At 40.4% G+C, this 18,877-nt stretch overlaps 1 protein-coding gene across 6 annotated transcripts in view; it reads left to right on the plus strand.

Moving 5' to 3' along the window:
• Positions 1-18,877, plus strand: part of LBR (lamin B receptor) — a 52,953-nt gene that overhangs the window by 10,723 nt on the left and 23,353 nt on the right. For 4 of the 6 annotated variants that reach the window (XM_074989890.1, XM_074989894.1, XM_074989891.1 and 1 more), the window contains exons 3-6: positions 3,692-3,880; positions 6,828-6,911; positions 7,477-7,654; positions 15,598-15,791. In XM_074989890.1, coding sequence (XP_074845991.1) covers positions 3,692-3,880; positions 6,828-6,911; positions 7,477-7,654; positions 15,598-15,791 — 645 coding nt within the window. The remainder of the gene's footprint in view (positions 1-3,691; positions 3,881-6,827; positions 6,912-7,476; positions 7,655-15,597; positions 15,792-18,877) is intronic. The other 2 variants (XM_074989893.1, XM_074989895.1) reach the window with 2 other exon arrangements.

An 18,877-nucleotide genomic window follows, 5' to 3' on the forward strand; every position in this document is an offset into this window, starting at 1 on the left:
CGTGATATACCAACAAAAGGTTTCAGTTGATGTAATCCATCTGCATTAGGACAGAGTAATGCCGAGATCCTTTTCTTACTTATCTTATGGCCTGCTGTAGAGCTTTCATGTTTATAGGCCTGTGTGTTTTCACCGAGTGACTGCCAAAACAAACCAGTCTCATCAGCATTGTAAATCTGAGATAAAACCATGCCTTCTTTCTTAATGATTTTTCATTTAATTTTTTTCTAAATGGTTCAGTCTCCTCTGTTGGTGCCCTTAAAGATTCACCAAATGTCCTCTTGTTCCCTATGCCATGGTGTTTACAGAAAAGCCAAAGCCATCCATCATTAGCTATAAGTTTATTTTCATGTGATTTGCTTAGTGGGTCTGCAGCGGAGCAAATTTCAATACCACACATGTTTACACTGCATGAGTGTTGCAGCACAAACCACTTTATACACAGCATCCCCAAGGTTTTTGTCTTGCGCTGGTTTCATATGCTTCCTGCTTCTAACTGTTGAACCACTTGATGAACCATCAACACGATATCTTAATGAAAACTGCTTAAGCTTTTTTTTTCCTCTTGCAAATATCGGACACTGTTTGCTTCTTTACGCCATATTCTTCACATACATGGGCAACCAAAACGCCAGCCTCTAGTTTCTGAATTAACTCCAGCTTTTGCTTAACACTCAAATTTACTCTCTTCTTTCACTGCTATCTTCAGAGGCCATGGTTGTTTATTTTACTTTACAAAATCTGGCGCAAAACGTGCTTATTTTGAAATCAAACTTGTGAAGAGACGAGCTGTGTTACACAACACGGTTAGGAACAAGTGAGTGAGGTGGACGCACGCAGCATGTCAGTGCCTATTGCCTGCCTGCGCATGTGCCTCACCACTGGTGGGAGGAGTGCATGGTGGCTTAGGAAGCAGCTTCTTTGGCCCTGGCCACGGTGGCAGCTGCAGATGCTTCTGTGGCCCTAGCTGCTGCAGCAGCTCCTCCAGCCCTGGTGGCTCCAGTGACCGCAGCAGGTCTGGTGCATCACTGGCAGGTATTTAAGGGCGGGGGGTAGTGCTGGCAGACAGCATCCATTATTCCTAAAGGCTGTTAAATTGGGGTCCAATAAATTGAGCATTTACTTGTTTAACAAATGCTGTCAAATAACTCGGAGAAAGAAATTTCAATTATGGTATTACAGATGTAGGTTTTTAATTTGATAGTACTAGTTTAATATACTGCTTAGTTTTTACCCGTACATGTGTCCTGCAAAAGAATAGAAGGAAAAAGTATATGTTGTTTTCTTTACATTTGTGACATGTAAATGCTTGGAACGCCTAATTTTTAGTTGGTATCCATTTGAAAGATCTTTTTAAAAAAAAATCATGTCTTCTGTGGTTGGCTGTGTCATACAAGAATTCTGCACGGTAGATGGTAATTGTGGTTGTTTAGTATATACTTGAATGAAGTATTTTATTTAGTGTGTGCTTTCCCAAAGAATGATTAGATGACGTAGTAAAAATGCTTGAATCCTCTCAACATTTCATCTTCCGTCATTGGGAGCTTGAGGAATTATGTTGAATTGTGTTCTGTGTTTAAAGTCTTACATAGTGGTGAAAGATGAAGGAAAGGTCATTTTAGTGTTTAAGCAAGTTACCTAAAATGTGTTCCATGCCAAAGTGTCAAAGGAGTTCTGTGAATACTTGTTGTTTAAAAAATTAATCTGTTTATTAGGGTGTCTTAGAGCAATGTTTCCCAAACTGTGTTCCATGCAGTATGAATTGGTGTTTGGTGGAAAAAATTTTGATGCTAGTGATATTTTTCCCTTCTAAAATATTAAATATGAAATTGTGTATCAAACATGCTAAGAGATTTTAATAGTATTTAGATTATAGGTATATTAATATTTATAATGCCTTCATAATAGTGTTGCAACTCATAGTTATGCAACTCGTTCTGAAACAGTCCGAGTTGATTCGGAGTGTTTCGGCACGAGTTGTGTTCAGAGAAAGCGTGTGCTGCAACACCTGATATGAGGCTCCAACTCTCCAGCATTATTCCTGATAGTAAGCAGATTTGTGATCAAATGATTCAAAAACACACTTCCTGTTTAAAAAAAATGCCAAATTTTACTTATTTTTGTTTTTCAGTAGTTTTCTGAAAAATAAATTTATAAAAACACACTTAAAAATATATTTCCATACTTAATTTGTTTTGCATTTCTTTTTCATAAGTGCTTTTTAAGCTTTAAGGAAAGAGGAAAGACCGTCCTGTTTTGAACAATTTTTTTTTTTTTTTTGTACAAAAGAATGGCACCAACCATCCTTCTTTTGACTGTTATATTGATGTGTTTTTGGGTTTGTACTTAATTTTTTGATTTTTGTACTTAATTATAGTGGTGTGAGCCATCTTCTGATGGGACGGACATTAGTTAGTTGTTCATTGAGATGATTTTCTCTTGTTGTTTTTTGTTCTTTGTAAAATAAGACATCTAAAAATAACACTCTTAAATCAAATTTTGAGCATTTTATTCAGCAATGTTTTGGTATGAATACCCACAACCCCTGACTGGCATTTATGTGTTCCATCAATATAGTCGAAGCCTCCAAAAGTGTTCTGCAGGCAAATTAGTTTGGAAAACACTGCTATACAAACTCAGAGAAGCTATCCAACAGAATTGGTTGGAAAGATGAATGACAGTGAACTAGAGAGGGATGCGATGGGATCAGCATTTTGAAAATACTGTATTTCAGTCTTCCTCAGGGACCTGTGTACACACTAAGCAACGGGAAACAAGTTAGAGCTCTGCAGAACTCCAGGAAGCTCTACTGATGGCATAAAATTTCTGAAAACTATTTTCTGCAATATCTGTGATTAAGATCTCAGAACACAGCCTGTTTGTTTCTCCTGGGATTGTTAGAAAAGTCAAAAACATTGGGCTCATAGGCAGCTGACATGAGCACTTTCATCTTTACTGCTGCTAGAAGGACAATGTAGTTAGTGCAGCCTTCATGTTATACCAGGTATGCATCCAAATTTGGAAAAGGTAAGAGTCCTGAAGCAACCAGATACTCAAGCCAATCTTGCCATAGTTGCTTCAGTATTAAGGGAAATGGGAGACTAAGGACTAAATACTAATGAGCTTGTCCCTCCATCTCAGTCCTGTGTAGCGTTAGTTGAGTAGGAAAGGTTTGCATTACCATCATTGCTGTTCTGCCTGCTCAGTTACTAGAGCTGACAGTTGAGTCCCTTTGGATGCATGTATACTAGGAACTAACTTTGTTAACTTCAAAGTTAGGCACTACTTTGAAGTAGCCAGCAGAGAGTCTACACATATTTTCCCTTACTGTGAAGTTTACTAGGAGCCCAACTTTGAAGTCCTTACTCCATTCCTGGGAATGGAGTAGTGCCCTACTTTGAAGTTTAACTTTGAAGTAGGTTATGCGTGTTTGTGTGTGTGTGTGTAGACGCTCAGCTTAGTAGTTGCTTATTTCGAAGTAAGCAACTTTGAAGTTATTTTTGCAGTGTAGCCTTTGAGTTCTAAAATTACTACAAATATTTAAACATTTTTATAGGTATTTAGTTCAGTGATACAAATAAATATTGAGAAATAGCTAAAATTACTGTATCTAACTGTATCTTTGACTCAACTTATTCTATCATTTAGTGAAAGATTTACAAATATTTTAATGTTTCCTGTTTCTTTTAAGTCTGTATCATCATTTAAACACCGAAAAAGCAATTCTTCCTCGAGTTCTCCTTCCAGACGCAGTGGAAGCAGATCTAGATCTCGTTCTCCTGGTCGGTCAGCAAAAGGCAAACGTCGTTCATCCTCCCAAAGCAGAGAGTCTAAAGAGGAGAAAAAGAAAACAGTTCGGGAAACTAACTTAACTTTTCTGGTATTGAATTAATTTCTGATTAAGTTTTTTGATATTCTTTCTACATGGGCTGTGTTCTTTTAATGGAAAATGACACAGCTTTAGTGCAGTAAAAAATTTGAAGATTTGGGTCTGTGTCTCTATTTAAAGAAAATATAGTAAATACAAGTTGAAACAAATGTCTTTCTCAGTTGCTAATATAAGCATAATATTGCTTATGGTCAGAGCCTGAGTGTAGAATTATTCTTAGAAAGCTCCAGTTCCATTTGAAAAAAAAAATTAACTAGTTTACATAATTGTGAAACTTGAAAATGTATCCTTAGTATAAAGAAAAGCAGTTATACCCCCCCTTGAATTTGCCTGGAATTTGAAGCACTAGCTCGAAGAGGCTTGAACTGACCCACATACCTTAAGATATGTCTAAAGTAAGAGATGAGGTCGAATTTTATTAAGATAAGATTTTTAGCATCAGATTCTGTATAGTCAGTGGGATGCATGTCCTCACTATGTGCATGAAGTTGATGGACTGTGTCCCTAGCAGTATGGACCACTTTGACAGCAAGGCATTGTTCGTACCTATTCCACAGTTCCTGCTGCCTCCTTGCTTTCTGGGTTATGCTTCCAGTACCAGTTCAGCTGGTAGTTCTGGGTATGTGTCGTCCGCTTCCCCTAGTGAACTTATCTCCCCCCCCACTTGAAAGCAATTCCAAACAGTGTTTTTTCTTCAAGTAGTATCCTTGTGGGCGCTTCATTCTGGGTGTCGGTGTGTCCTCACACCAGTGCTTGGAGGTTCTTCTATAGCCATGGTTTCCTGTGCCACACGTGCGCAGTGCTGCCTCCTCGTGCTATCTGGCGCGTGTGTGGCACAGGCCACTCAGATCCTTCTCTACTTTCTTTAGCTGCAGACAGAGCTGTCCTCTCTCTCTCACTGAAAGGCAAAAGAAGAGTGAGTGAGTTAGTTAGTTTGTTCTATCCTTATCCAAGTTACTTTTCCTGTTAAAGTTCTGAAAAAGAAGTTTTAGTTAGGCTTAGTGTTAAAATTAGTCACTGCATCATTGCTGTGTCAGTCTACGAGGGAAGCCATGCCATCCTCTGGCCATGTGTCTTGCATCAAGTGCCTAGTTGAGGGTCACCAAGTCCAAAACTGCACTCTGAGCCTGCATGTGTGGTGTGGCACACTCCGGATGTTCGTTGCGCATTGGTTGTCTTCTGTATTGATCGCACGAAGCCTTGGCACAAGTCTCCTAGGCTCTTCCTCTCCTTTGTGGAGTGATCAGGTCCTTCCCATTTCATTTTAATGACTGTCCAAGTGGATCTCCACCTGTATTCAAACATGCTTCACTGGAAAGAGCTTCTGGATGCTGTCATTGCCCGTTCTACCAGGGCTATGTCTTCCACCACTGCCTTTCTCAAGAACGTTCTCTTACGGACATACACATGGTGGCAACGTGATCTTCCAGCAGTATGTTTGCACAGAACTACACTCTTTTGTATTCAATTGCTTCCTCTGTTCAAGTGGATCAAACAGTTCAGTCGACTGTGATCCCTACTGGGCTCCAAACGCACCTCCAATGTGTGACTACTGCTTTTATGGACAGCCAGAGTGCATCAGCCATGGGGACGCTCCTCAAAGAAGAGGAAGTTACTTACCTTGTGCTGTAACGATGGCTCTTTGAGATGTGTATCCCTGTGGGTGCTCCATTTCCTTCCCCACTTACCCTGCTGTGGAGCGTCCTGTGGAGAAGGAATGGAGGGGTCCAGTCCACACAAACTCCAGATGGCTCGAGGAGATGCCATTGTGCACCATGGGAAACCACAGCTATAAAAGAATCTCCGAATGCTGGCGTGAGGACTCTCGGACACCCAGAGCTGATTTTCCAACAGGACACACATCTTGACGAACCATCGTTACTGCACAAAGGAAGTAACTTCCTCCTTTTGTGCCCCTTTTTTTACTGCTTTCCCTGAAGACACCATAACAAGGCTAGCATGGACCCCGTTCAGCTTGAAACTGTTGTGTCCATCGTTCTGAACATCTCGCACATTATGCTGTGTTATGCGCTTAACTTAGCCAGGAGCTGCTAAATCCAGGAATACTGTAAGGAGGACACAGACACATGTGAAACACGCAAGTGGAGCAATTGGCAGATGCTGACTGCATTCAGTCATGTTCACACAGTGGAATGCCAGTTCTGGGCCCAAGAAAAAAGCTGATTGGTGTGACCACAGAGGTATGCAGCCTTTAGGATATTCATTAGTGGCTGCAAAACCTTCAGATATGTGAGGTCACTTTCATGGACTCTTGCTAATTGCTTCCTCCCACCCTGAAGCATAGCAACAACAAAATGAGGCTTGCTCTGACAGTTCAGACACGAGTGGCAATCGCTCTATGGAAACTTGGAACACCAGACAGCTACCATTCAGCTGCAAATCACTTTGGAGTGGGTAAGTCTACGGTGAGGGCTGATGTCATCCAAGTAGCCATAATCTTAAATGGCACCTTTTTGACTTGGGAGATCTGTTCCTTTTTTTTATAATATCTTGTCTGAACAAAATTTTGGGAGAGTGAATTAGTTCATGCAAAAATTTATTAAAAGGACACACTTTTGACATGTCATTTCACTAAGTTAAAAATCATATTGGAACTGGAGCTGCCCCTGAATTTTCCCAACTCATTTTCCTGTTTTGCTATTGATTTTTTTCCTACTCTAAAAGGAGTTCACGTCCCTTTTTTCCTTTAAGACTCACTCAAATAGTGAAGATTGCATCTACTCACTTTAAAAAACAAAAAACGGTTATCGGGTGCACAAAGTAAACAATTGGGAAGAGATAAGAAAACACCTTCTGTAATATTTCAATTGTAGATGGCTGTTATAAACATCACTATTGGTAAATATCTTTCTAATTGTTATGTACTACTTTTAATTCAATGGTAACATTTAAAATTTCCCTCTCTTCTTCAAACTAGAAACTGAGTGAGAACAACACTAGCCGGTACAATGGTGAGCCTGATAGTACAGAAAGGAATGACACTTCTTACAAACCCTTACAGGTAAGAGAGCTTAGAACTTTGTCTTACAACCACAGTGAATCTGCAGAATTACCAGAAAAATATTGTTTGTCTTTAGTATGAAACTGTGTGCGAAGCATTTTACTGATTGGTATGAAGATGAGATTCTGTCCAAATGGGATTATTTACAATCTAAATCAACAATAAATAATTCAAGGAAAGGGTTTTGGAATATAGCACACAGCAGAAGAGTAAATCAACAGTGAAACTGAGCAGTCATTTTGCTTTTTAAAAAAAAAAATTCTTCTGGAAGGTGAAGGTGGTCATTTAACACTCATCTGGAGGGAAGACTAGGACTTGTACAATTGGAAAGTGTGGAGACAGCAGACGTGTGTGTGTGTGTGTGTGTGTGAATAGTATTAAAGAAAATGTTTGCCTTTCAGCTGTATTTACTTTTACTGATAATATAGTTGAATAATACCTTTTTAATTCTGGGAAAATGCATACTTCAGTGCTCAAATCTGACTGTTTGTTCTCTTGATTGCACCACTCTTGGTAGAATTAGCTATGGTAATTGTTCGGTTTTTTAACTCTTTTAATTTTTTAGCAGCAAAAATTTGAATCAGAGGTAGAAATTAGGCATGTACTTGACCAGTACAGCTTACGTCCGAGAAGAGAAAAGAAGATAGAAGAAACATTTTTGGAAGAGAGAGTTTTTGAGATGGCAAAAACCACTGAAAAAGTATCAACACAAACAAAGGAGTTAGAGTTTGGTGGAAGAATTGGTATGTACCTTAACAGTAGTGATAGTCACATATTTTTTTGTTGCTTGATATCACATTGCTTTTCTCAAAAATGTACACTCCTCCCGGTTGGGGTCATTGATCAGATGCTACTGTATTTTGTTTGCTTTTGGTAACATGGATACATCACACTTGGTTCTGTTTTGACCTGTTGTGAGGCAGGTGCTACAGTGATTATTGCAGGCCTTCTCTACTGCATATTGGGGTACTTCTTGAAGTTATTAGAGTAAGCATCTTTAAATTTCATAATCTGAAAGGTTATTTTTCTCAAACTCGCATTCTAACTTTTGGAGTACCATTAAAGGCAAATATACCTTATATTTCAATTAACGTTTTAAAAAACAATTAGAAATTAACTGTTTAGTGCTTTAAGAATGAGACATGGAAAATTTGGGCTGAATAACAAGGGAAAAGATTTCTTGAATAGTTTAAAAGCGAAATAGTGGAATAGTTCCATTGCTTTGAACACAAGTGGTTTTCAGCTTTTTATATTGTTACCACAGAAGTAGCCATTTGAGGGTAAAACTAGAGGTATCTATATTCACAGAACTAGTTCAAGATTGTTCCTCCCATGGACTTTTTTCTAGTTTCTTTCTAATGTAAGATACATATTCTCACACTGTGCGTCTGCCAATTACCACTGCCTGTTGCGTGATTACTGTTTAATTTATACTACATGCTGTATGTGGCCAGAACTCTGAATAAATCCCTTCATATATGTAGCTGTATATAGAATACAGATTTTATTGGCAGGTATTGGTAGGTAAGCAAGCCTATGCTTAAAAAGAATTCATGAGAGTTGGCTAGTTTTTAAAGATATATCCCAGTGCATAGAAAAGACAGGAGGTACAGTAAAAGATCAACTGGCTTAATCAGGAGATCTTCAATTACTTGAAGCTCAGAGTCAGTTAAAAAAAAATCAGTAACTAGGTCAAATTATTAGAGAACGTGTGCACCAGGAACACAAAAGTGTAAACAAAAAAACATTTTACAAATACGCGAGAAGAAAGAGGAAAGCCAAAAATAAGATGGGGCTATTACTCCATGAGGAGGAAAAAACAATACAGAGAACAATGGACAAAGATGTTAAAACTCCTTTTTGGTTCCAGCATTCAGCAGAAGAGTTGGCAGTGATAGATGCTTACCATAATGAACGTCAGCATAGATGGGGTAGGGTCTGAAGCTGAAATTGGGAAACAATAAATTGAACTCTTACAGGAAAATAAGAAGAAAAAATTAACAGTATCCCTTCTGTGTGAACACTTCTCAAAAAGTGATCGCTTTGTATGAGACCTTGTGGTCCTAATCCGTGCACAGCACTTTCCAAAGATGAACCTGGAAGCTTAAAGTCATTGCTCTGCTAGACATGACAAATCAAGAACTGGACAGGCACTGGTTTTATGGCTTATTACAACAGTCTGTAGCCCCCTAAATCACCACCACTGTTTTGTTTTGTTTTTTGTTTTTTTTTTTTTGTCCTATGACTGCAGAGATCTTAACCTGCCACTCTACTTTGAATGGTCATTTAGAGTATGTGCTACTTACAGTAAACAAAATTTTCTACCTTGCATTTCGTTGTAGTGCTTGGGAGTGCCTTTCCGAGAGCTGAAGAGGAATGCCATGCGTCTCAAAAGCTTGTCTCCCTCACCAACAGAAGTTGGTCAAATAAAAGATACTACTTCACCTGCCTTGTCTATAACAGACATTTTAAGGCTAGGTCTGTTGTTTCACTTTTGTCTATATAACAATCACTCAAGGCAGTGTTTTTTTTAAAAAAAAAAAACAAAAAACAAACCACACCCTTCCTCAACGTAAGTTAATTGACAGACGTGCCAATGGGGACAATGTACGTTGGCAGGAGAGATTCTCCCACTGACATAACTATGGTGGAAGTGCTTTTATTCCATTGGCAGGAGAACTCTTCTCTCTTGATGCAGAACAGCTACACGAACAGTCTCACAGCGGCACAGCTGCATTGGTACTGCTGTAAGCTCACTAGTGTCGAGAGAGCCTAATTTATATAAAATAGATGACTTAAGTCACCAGGGACTGATGAAATACATCCTAGAGTATTTAAAGTGCTCTCTGAGCCATCAGCAATTACTGAGAATATGTGGTGGATGGGTGAGATCAGAGAACTGGAAAAGAGCAAAAACCTATGAATACAAGGGAGAGCAAGGACAACCCAGGCAAATATAAATCAATTATATTAACTTTGATACCTGGAAGACTAATGGAACAAATAGTCAGGTTGTAAACCGCTAAAAGATAAGATGATAAATAACAGCAACTTTGATTAGTCAAGAAAAAATGTCAAACCAGCTTCATATTGTTTTAAATAACATCAGACCTTGTGGATGTAAGAAGTAGTTTTGATATCTCAGCTTTAGTAAGGCTTTTGGGCTGTCATGTATGCTCATTTCATAAGTAAAAAGGGAAATCTACCTAGACAAACTTATGAGGTAGATGTACAACTTATTGGAAAATTATAGTCAAAAGTAGTTATCACTGCTTCATGGTCAACCTGGAAAGACATAGGGCTTGTCTACACTACCACCTTCCTTCGAAGGAAGGACAGTAATTAGGGTGTTGGGAGTTTGCTGATGAAGTGCTGTGGTTCATACACAGCACTTCATTAAGCAAATTCCACCCTGCGGGGGGCCCCCCCCGCACCCTGTGGCAACTTCAAAGTTTTAAAGTTTGAAGTACCGGCACGCGTCTAGCCACTGCTCACCTGCCGGTACTTTGAAGTACCGGCAGGTGAGCTGTGGCTAGATGTGTGCTGAAACTTTAAAGTTGCCGCGTGGGGTGGGGGTTGGAATTTGCTTAATGAAGTGCTGTGTGTGCATGGCAGCACTTCATTAGTAAACTCCCAACACCCTAATTACTGTCCTTCCTTCGAAGGAAGGTGGTAGTGTAGACACAGCCATGTTGAATTGGTGTCCTGCAGGGATCTGTCCAGGATTGATTCTGTTCAATATCTTTGCAAGAGATTTGGATAATGGCATAGAGAGTGCTGCTTATAAAGTTTGTGGGTGATAGCAAGACAGAAGGAGTTGCAAGTGATTTGGAGAACTATATTAGAATTCAAAATTATCTTGAACTGGAGAAATGGTTTGAAATGAACAGGATGAAATTCAACAACAAGAAATGCAAAGTACTACATTTAGGAAGGAATAATTGTACTGTAGCAGGGTTTCATACTGTTTAGGAAGAACATCTCCTTTTGGTGGATGTGGCTTTTCATAGGCAGAATGGCAAGGCCAAGCCTGTGGAGGTTTGGGAGTGGCCCTTGGCGTCATGGGGATGGAGCCTAGTATCTAGAGATTATGGAACTGCCCTTGGCATCAGTGCTATGGAGGCAAGCCTTAGGCTAGGGGGACCTAGGCCTATCCTGCTCTCAACGCAGTGCCTTGAGGAAACTGTAATCTTTCAGGTCCCTCAATCAATGTACATGATCCCTGGGCTGCTTCTGTCACTTGGTCCTATAGCTCCTCCAGGAGTAGTGGCCTTCTATCTCCCTTATCTTCCGTGGTCAACTGGGATACTGCTGTGGCTTCTGTGCATTCAGGCTGGAGCTGAATGGCATTCTTTAATATACTGCTTCCAACTGGAGTATGCCCAGCAAAGGCATGGAGGCATGACCTTTTGTCCCAAAGTGCAAGGTTTAATCCTTGCCTGGCTAGGTGGGGTTGGCATGCCCTCTCACATGCACACATACAAAATAAGAAATTATTATTTTGGAAGAAGTACTGCAGAAAACTATGTGGGGGTTAGACAATCACAAGCTAAATATGTGAGTCAACGCTATTGTACTGGGCAGGGTGTTGGGGAAGGCAAACATCACTGTGCAGTGTACTAGCAGGAGTGTACAAGGCAGAAGAAGTAATTCTTCTGTTCTACTCAGCAATGATAAGGCTTCCACTGGAGTACTGTGTTCACTCCTGGACACCACACTTTGGAGGAAGTGTGGAGGAGAGCAACAAAAATGTTTAAAGGCATAGAAAACAAAGACCCACAAGGAAAGACTGGAAAATAAAAATCAGGTTTATTAAATCTGGAGAAGAGAAGATTGAGGGAGGACAAAACAGTTTTCAAGTATGTAAAAGGGTTGTTATAAAAAGGGTTGTTTGTTTTTTTTTTCTTATCCACTGAAGACAGGATAAGACATAATGAGCATTAACTGCAGCAAAGAGATTTAGGTTAGACATTAGGCAAACTTTCTAACTGCAAGGGTAGTTAAAGCATTAGAACAAATTTCCAAGGGAAGTTGTAGAATTTCTGTCACTGAAGATCTTTACAAATGGATTAGACCAACACCTGTCTTGATATTATAGATAACACTTAGTTCTCCCTGATGTATGGACTACATGATCCATTGATGTCCCATGTAGACCTACCTTTTGATGTTTCTATTTTTGTCTTTTGGTCACACTGTGCAAACAAGATAATCTGCCTTGACTGGAACTGAATCTAATATTCTTGGTTCCTATCCTGAAATAAAGAATCTAAATGAAAATACAGGATATTAAAATTAGACTGATCTACATTGAACCTAGTTTAAATATTTTTAAATTGTATTGACCAGCTTCACAGCTGGTTGAGTTGGCTGCTTTAAGGTTACTTGTCTTAAAAGCAATTTATGTTTATTCTTTGAGTGCCAGTTCATGTGCATTCCAATCAGGGGTGTGCGTGAGTGTATGCATACACTCTAGCAAGAGCACAGTATCTGGAAGACTTTTCCCTAGCAGCTCCCTGTATGGTTGTTCTGAGTGCCCCCTGGAGTGGTGCCTCTGTGGTGCTCCATAAAGGGCCCTGCCACCCACCCCTTTCTCAGTTCCTTCTTATTGCCCGTGACAGTAGTCACTCTTGGTTTTGCAAATCGCTATAGCAGTACTGAGTATTCTTTTTGTATGTAGTTCACAGTTAGAGTTGCTGCTGTTATTCTGATAGTGTTAATTTTGAGTTAAGGGGACTTGTACCTTCCCCCACCCCTCCACTTCTTTCTGCCCCTGTGGTATGCTGTGGTCACTGGGTTTCAAGATCTGCAAAGACTGAGCAAAGCACATGCTAAAAAATGACCCTACACATCTTGCCTCTAGTGCCTGGATGAAGGTCACCAGAAAGACCTCTACAAGATCTGCACCAGCCCTTGGATTAGGTCTCTGGACAACCAAAGTGCTTATCTATTTCGAAGTCATCCTTTTGAAGGCATGGTTGAGGACAGCGTGCCACACCTCATCTTAGATCCACCCCACCTTGTCTGTTCATCCTGACTATCTCCTGTCTACCATGCATGATCCCTCATCACCTCAGACCAATGTGTGTTTTGCAGGAGAGAGAAGGGATAATCCATCATATTCTCTACCCTCCTACCCTTCCTCTTTTCCTCTTCAGAGACCCTTCTCACAAGTAACTCCTTGTACAGGATGTGCATTCACTCCTTGCTATCAGGGCAGCAGAGGAGGTTTCTCAGGAGTGCAGGGCTGTGGGTTTTCACTCCCGATATCCCTAAAGCCAAGGGTGGCCTTCAGCCCATTCAGAATCTGTGGGAAAACTCAACAAGTTTATAATGAAACTTAAATTCTACATGTTCTCTCTTGCCTCCATTATCTGATTTTGTATGTTGCCCTCAACTTGAAGTATGCTACTTTTACATTTATGATTTATCAGCTCCACAGGAAGAACCTCAGGTTTGTAGGCTACAAAACCCATAATTAGTTTACAGTCCTTCATTCAGCCTGTTTGTAGCACCTCAGGTATTCATGAAGTGCATAGCAGCTGTCTCTACGTTTTTGTACAGTCATCAATGACAGGTGTTTCCATACCTCAACAACTGGCTCATCAAGGGCCATTCTAGAAATTAGGTAGAAGCTTGTGAGATTCATCAGAGCCATCTTAGACATCACTAGGTCTCCGTAATGAGGTGAAATTCACTCTGGTGTGTCCAGAGGGTAGAGATGATTGGTGAAGTTATGGATTCGTCCCAGACAAGAGCATACCACCCATAAGTGAGGTTTCAGGGTATTATGACTGTTGTTCAGGGTCTCAGGCACTACCCGCTATGATGGTATGGAGCTGCCTGAAAATGCTGGCAGCATGTATGTATGTGATGAGACACCTCCGACTCCAACCTCTTCAGTCATGGATGGTGTTCGTATATTGTCCAGCCTGGGACAAACTAGACAGACTGGTAACACTGTCTCCTATACTGTTACACTCCCTCCTGTGTTGGTTGAACCAGCAGGCAGTTTTGCTCAAAGGTCACGTTCATGGTATCGTAACCTTTTCAAACATAAGTAATGGCATGCCACGCCTTCCAAACACATCTAGCGGTTCACTGTGTTGAGGTGTTGATAGACAATACAATGACAATGTTCTGTACCAACAAATGGAGGCTGCACAGTTACGCCTGGAAGTCCTCATACTCTTGGACTTGTAGAGCATTCAATACTCCTGCATGCTGCATACATCCCAGGAGTAAAGAACAAGCTGGTGGACCACCACGCCAGGGTCTTTCCAGGCACACAAGTGTTCTCTCCGCCTAGTTGTTGCACAGTCAATCTTCCAGAGGTGGGGTTTTCCTGTTATGTCGCATGGAGAAAATAGACCTAACTGGGGGAATGCCAGCAGTTCTGTTGCTTCCAAAGCCACAACCCAGGCTCCAGTGCAGATGATGTTTTTCTTATTTCATGGGGAGGCCATCGCCCATATGTCTTTCACCCATACATTTCATCGTCAGGGTATTTGAAATTCAGAGGGATTGAGCTCAGGTCATTGTAATAGCACCTGACTGCCTCCACCAACATTGGTACACCTCCTCACTGGAAGTGTCAGTAGAAACTCTGGTCCCACTTCCACTGTTCCTGCACCTGCTCTCGTAAGGCTATGTTTGCCTTCAGCACCTGAACCTTATCGCTCCACCTCATGTTGTGGAAGCCCCCTTCCTATGCCCCTTTGAGTTCCCATGCTTGGACCAAGTTAGACAAGTCCTTCTTAGCAGCAGGAAACCTTCCACAAGAGCCACCTAATTTGCGAGGTGGAAAAGATTTTCAGTCTGGTTGATGTACTGTGGATCACCTCCAACATTAGCTTTGGTGCCACTAATTCGATGCTAACTGTTCTACCTCAAGCAGGAATGGCTTTCAGCCTTCTCTGTAGGGGTCCACTTAGCCTCTGTACCTGCTCTCAATCCTCGTGCACGAGGCCACTTAGTATTACGAATCCTTTGATTACCTGATTCTTAAAAGGCCTTGACAGATTCTATCCTCGAGTCTGACAACCAATTTTGCCCTGGAACTTCAACCTTAATCTTCTCCAGGGTAATATATCTGCCAGTTGAACTGCTGTCCACCTGCTTAACCTCTCCTACAAGGTGGCAGTCCTGGTAGCAGCAAACTACCATGCAGGTGCCAGTCCAGGGGGCACCCAGACTGACCCTACAGTGAGCTGCTTGGGAAAAATTTCATAGCTACAGCGCACCTCTTTGCAAATACATCTGGTTGAAATGGACATAAACAACACATCTTAAACAATAACAGTTATGAGAAGGTGAGTAACCATTTTTTATCTAAAGTTGTGGAATTCATTGTTTATAATCTGTTTCTAGAGTGAGTTTTGCTCTAAAACAGCAATGCTAATTTATAGAAATTCCAATTTAGATAACGTACATATGATTTTATATGATAGAATTTTTAATGCCCCTTTTCTGGTTTTAAGGTACCTCTAGAGTGACTGGTCTGCTTATTTAATTTTTTTAATGGGAATCCCTGTAAGCTCTATAGAGTGGTACTAATTGTCAGTTCTTGCAATGCTTTTTGCGTATTGGTAAACACATCTTTGCAAACACATTTTTAAGCTTTGATAGTATTAAATGCTATTGTTTTGAAGTTTATTTTTTACTCTTGTGTGGTTTTTGTTTACAGGGGCCTTTTGCATGATATTTTTCCTGCCTGCCACTGTATTTTATTTGCTATTGATGTGCAAACAGGAAGACCCCAGTGTTATGAACTTTCCTCCTTTGCCAGCTCTTGGTAGTTTGTGGGAAACCAGAGTATTTGGTGTTTTTCTTCTGTGGTTTTTTGTTCAAGCTTTGTTTTCCTTACTGCCAGTTGGAAAGGTAAACTTCTAGTAGTGAATATGTTCTGGGGGGCGTGTGTGATTGTTTTGTGGGCTTGGTTAAAGAATGTTTGGATTTTATTATTTGAAATACTGTTCATAACCCAATCACTATCTGTTTATCGATACTAAATTGGAATATAGCTACTAGTGAGTTGTTGAAAGTTTAATTACACAGCTGTCAATTTGAAAATGCTTGCTGCCAAAATCTGATTTCTGGTCAAATCTGATTTCCTACAATACACCATACTGCAGTGGCTTTCAACCAGTGTTCCGTGAGAACTTTCCAAGTGTACCGTGAAATTTCATCAGTTTCCTCTTGCCACAGCTCTTTGCGGACCCACTGTGGGGATAGGGTGGGAGGGAGGAGGAGGAGGAGGAGGAATTGACCAACCCCAGATCAGCTGGGTCTCAGGCAGTCTTTTCCCTCTGCTGGTGTGGGGTAGGTCAATTTCTCCGTGCTGGCTCTTCGCAGAACTTCTGGAAGGGTAAATGTCCATCCTGCAGGAGCTTACTCAGGGAGTAGCTGAAATGCTGTTTACTGGCTTGAACAGGCTGGTGGGGAGCCCGCTCCCTGTCCCTGCTATGGCAAGTGGGGAGGGAAGGCGGGAGGTGGGATGCAGTTTAAATGCCATGTCCCAGCTCCAATAGACTGGTGTGGAGGGGAGCCTGCCTTTTGGAGCTGCCTTCTCTCTCTGAAAAGTGGTCACTCAATTACTCAACATCCCATTGGATCCTTTTTTAGCTTGTTGTATGCACTACTATGTTGCAAACCTCTCTAGTAAGACTGTAGCCACAGTAAATGTGATGTTTATGAGCTTTCAGTTCAGCTGAAAAAAGTGAGTATGCCATGGAATGGTTTGTCTCATTGAAGTGTGCCATGTTACTGCCATACAATACAGTAACCACTTATCATTTTTCAGATCAAACAGTTAAATGGATGATGTACCAATGGAATTGTAGAAAAATGTCATAAAGCACCTTTTGAGCAGCTTTTGTTGAGTTTCTACATGATTCCACTACTACATGAAATAGAAGGGAGAAGGATGTAAGCTTCATTGCTTGAAAGTTGCTTGCTCAGGAAGTCATTCCTGACTGTCTCACCCATAAATATCATAACACAATCGGACAATTACATTATATTGTTCTTTCCCTTTCTCTGAAGCGTCAGATATTGCTCACTTCTAGAAGAAAGAGTACAAAAGTAGATAAATTGTTGGTGTTAGTTGGAAATGGCAGTTTCTGTACAAGTCAGTAATGCCTTAATTTGGCTGTTTTTAAAATGGAGAGGATGTCATCAGACTCGTCATTGATGGCACTCTGGGGGAAAACACAGCTTTTGACTTTGTAATACTTGTCTAAAAGTATCCACCTCTCACTTTTTCAGACCTAAGTTTCACTGAGAGTTCAGACTTCTGTTTTTATAGAAGCTCCTTGAAAGTTTATGTAAATATAGCTAATATTTGTATCTCTGTCCTTCTCTTCCTGTTTATGTTCCTTGCCCTCTCCTGGCCTTCAAACAATCCCTCATCTTTACTAAGCTCATCATTAGAGACAAGCTTCCCATAGAGTAGGATAGAGGAACTCAGAACAGCACCAGACTCTGTCAGAACAATGGATGCAAAACCTGCAGACCTGCATTGCTACAACAAGAATCAATACTCGCCACAATGCACCTTTCAAGATTCATGGATTCTACACATATGTAATCAGTATATCAAATGCCCCAAACCACTATGTGGGTGAAACTAGACAGTCACTGTGGTCTCAAGGGAACTTAACACAGAAAAATAACAGACAGAAATATCATGCTCCCTTTGGGGTGGACGCTTCAAAAAGTAATGAGTCCGTATCTGACCTTTGTCCTTACTCTCAAAGGAAATTTGTGTAACGCCTTTAAAAATTAGCTTGGGAACTTAAACTTATAACACTTATGGACACTAAAAATGTAAACTAAACAGAAATAAGTGCTATTATAGTTCATTACAACAGTTGGTTGTATAGTCTACTCCATGGGTGTCCAACCTTTTGGCTTGCCTGGGCCGCATTGAGTGAAGATAGTCTTGGGCCGCGTACAAAATATATAATATAGTTAATGTGTATAAATCACATAATAATGTTAAAAGTTTACGATCTTGTGGGGCTGCATTACTAGCTGTCCAGGGCCGCAGGTTGGACACGCCTGGTCTACTACCTGCTAACTTAACTGTGCACTTGATTTTAAGTGGTCTAGAGTGTGTTGTGTAGTGTCATGGTTATGTGGCAGGGGTCTGGTGTAGACTATCAGATCAGGTCGATGGGATGAAACATTTCTTTTTTTAAAAAAAAAAAAAGCAGAAGTATGCAAAACACAAGACCTGGTGTTACTTGGAGACTTTAACCATAAATTAGTTTTGGCATTTTACTGTTCAGACATAGTTTCGAGCAAGTAGTTGGAATGTGTTGGGATAATTTTTTGTTTCAGAAAGTGGAGAAAATAACAGGGAGAAATTAGCAGCAAATCTGAAGGTTGAAGCACTTTGGGTAAAAGTTGTGAAATGACAAATTTCATGATCTCTTGGAAAGGAATAAGTGACAGCAGTAGAAGACTTCAAAAAGTAGATATTAGGAAACTTAGAGAATTTATAGGGAAGAAAAACTAAGGGAAATAAGATTTTAGTATTGGCTGGTTCTCAAGTAGACAATATTAAATATAAAACTGCAAACTATTCCAGTGTGAAAGAAAGAGAGGGAGGATAGTAAGAGGCTAGTATGGCTTCATCACCAGCTCTTCAATAACCTGAAAATCAAAAAAGGAGTCCTACAAGAAGTGGAAACATAGATTGCTAAGGTGTACAAAAGAGTAGTGCCAGCATTATATGCAGTACCAGAAATAATAGGGGCAAAGGCACAAAATGAGCTACACCTAGCAAAGGTCATAAAAGGCAGTAATTTTTTTACTTACGTTATGAGCAACAGGGGGAATGAATTATAAACATAATATTTTTTAGGGGGAAAGAGCGCTAATAACTGGCACCAGGAGAGCTGAGGTATTTAATGTCTATTTTGCTTCAGTCTTCATTAAAAACATTAACAGTATTTACTCAA

The sequence above is a fragment of the Carettochelys insculpta genome, chromosome 3 (genome assembly GCF_033958435.1).
Source record: "Carettochelys insculpta isolate YL-2023 chromosome 3, ASM3395843v1, whole genome shotgun sequence".
In the NCBI taxonomy this organism is placed as follows: Eukaryota; Metazoa; Chordata; order Testudines; family Carettochelyidae; genus Carettochelys; species Carettochelys insculpta.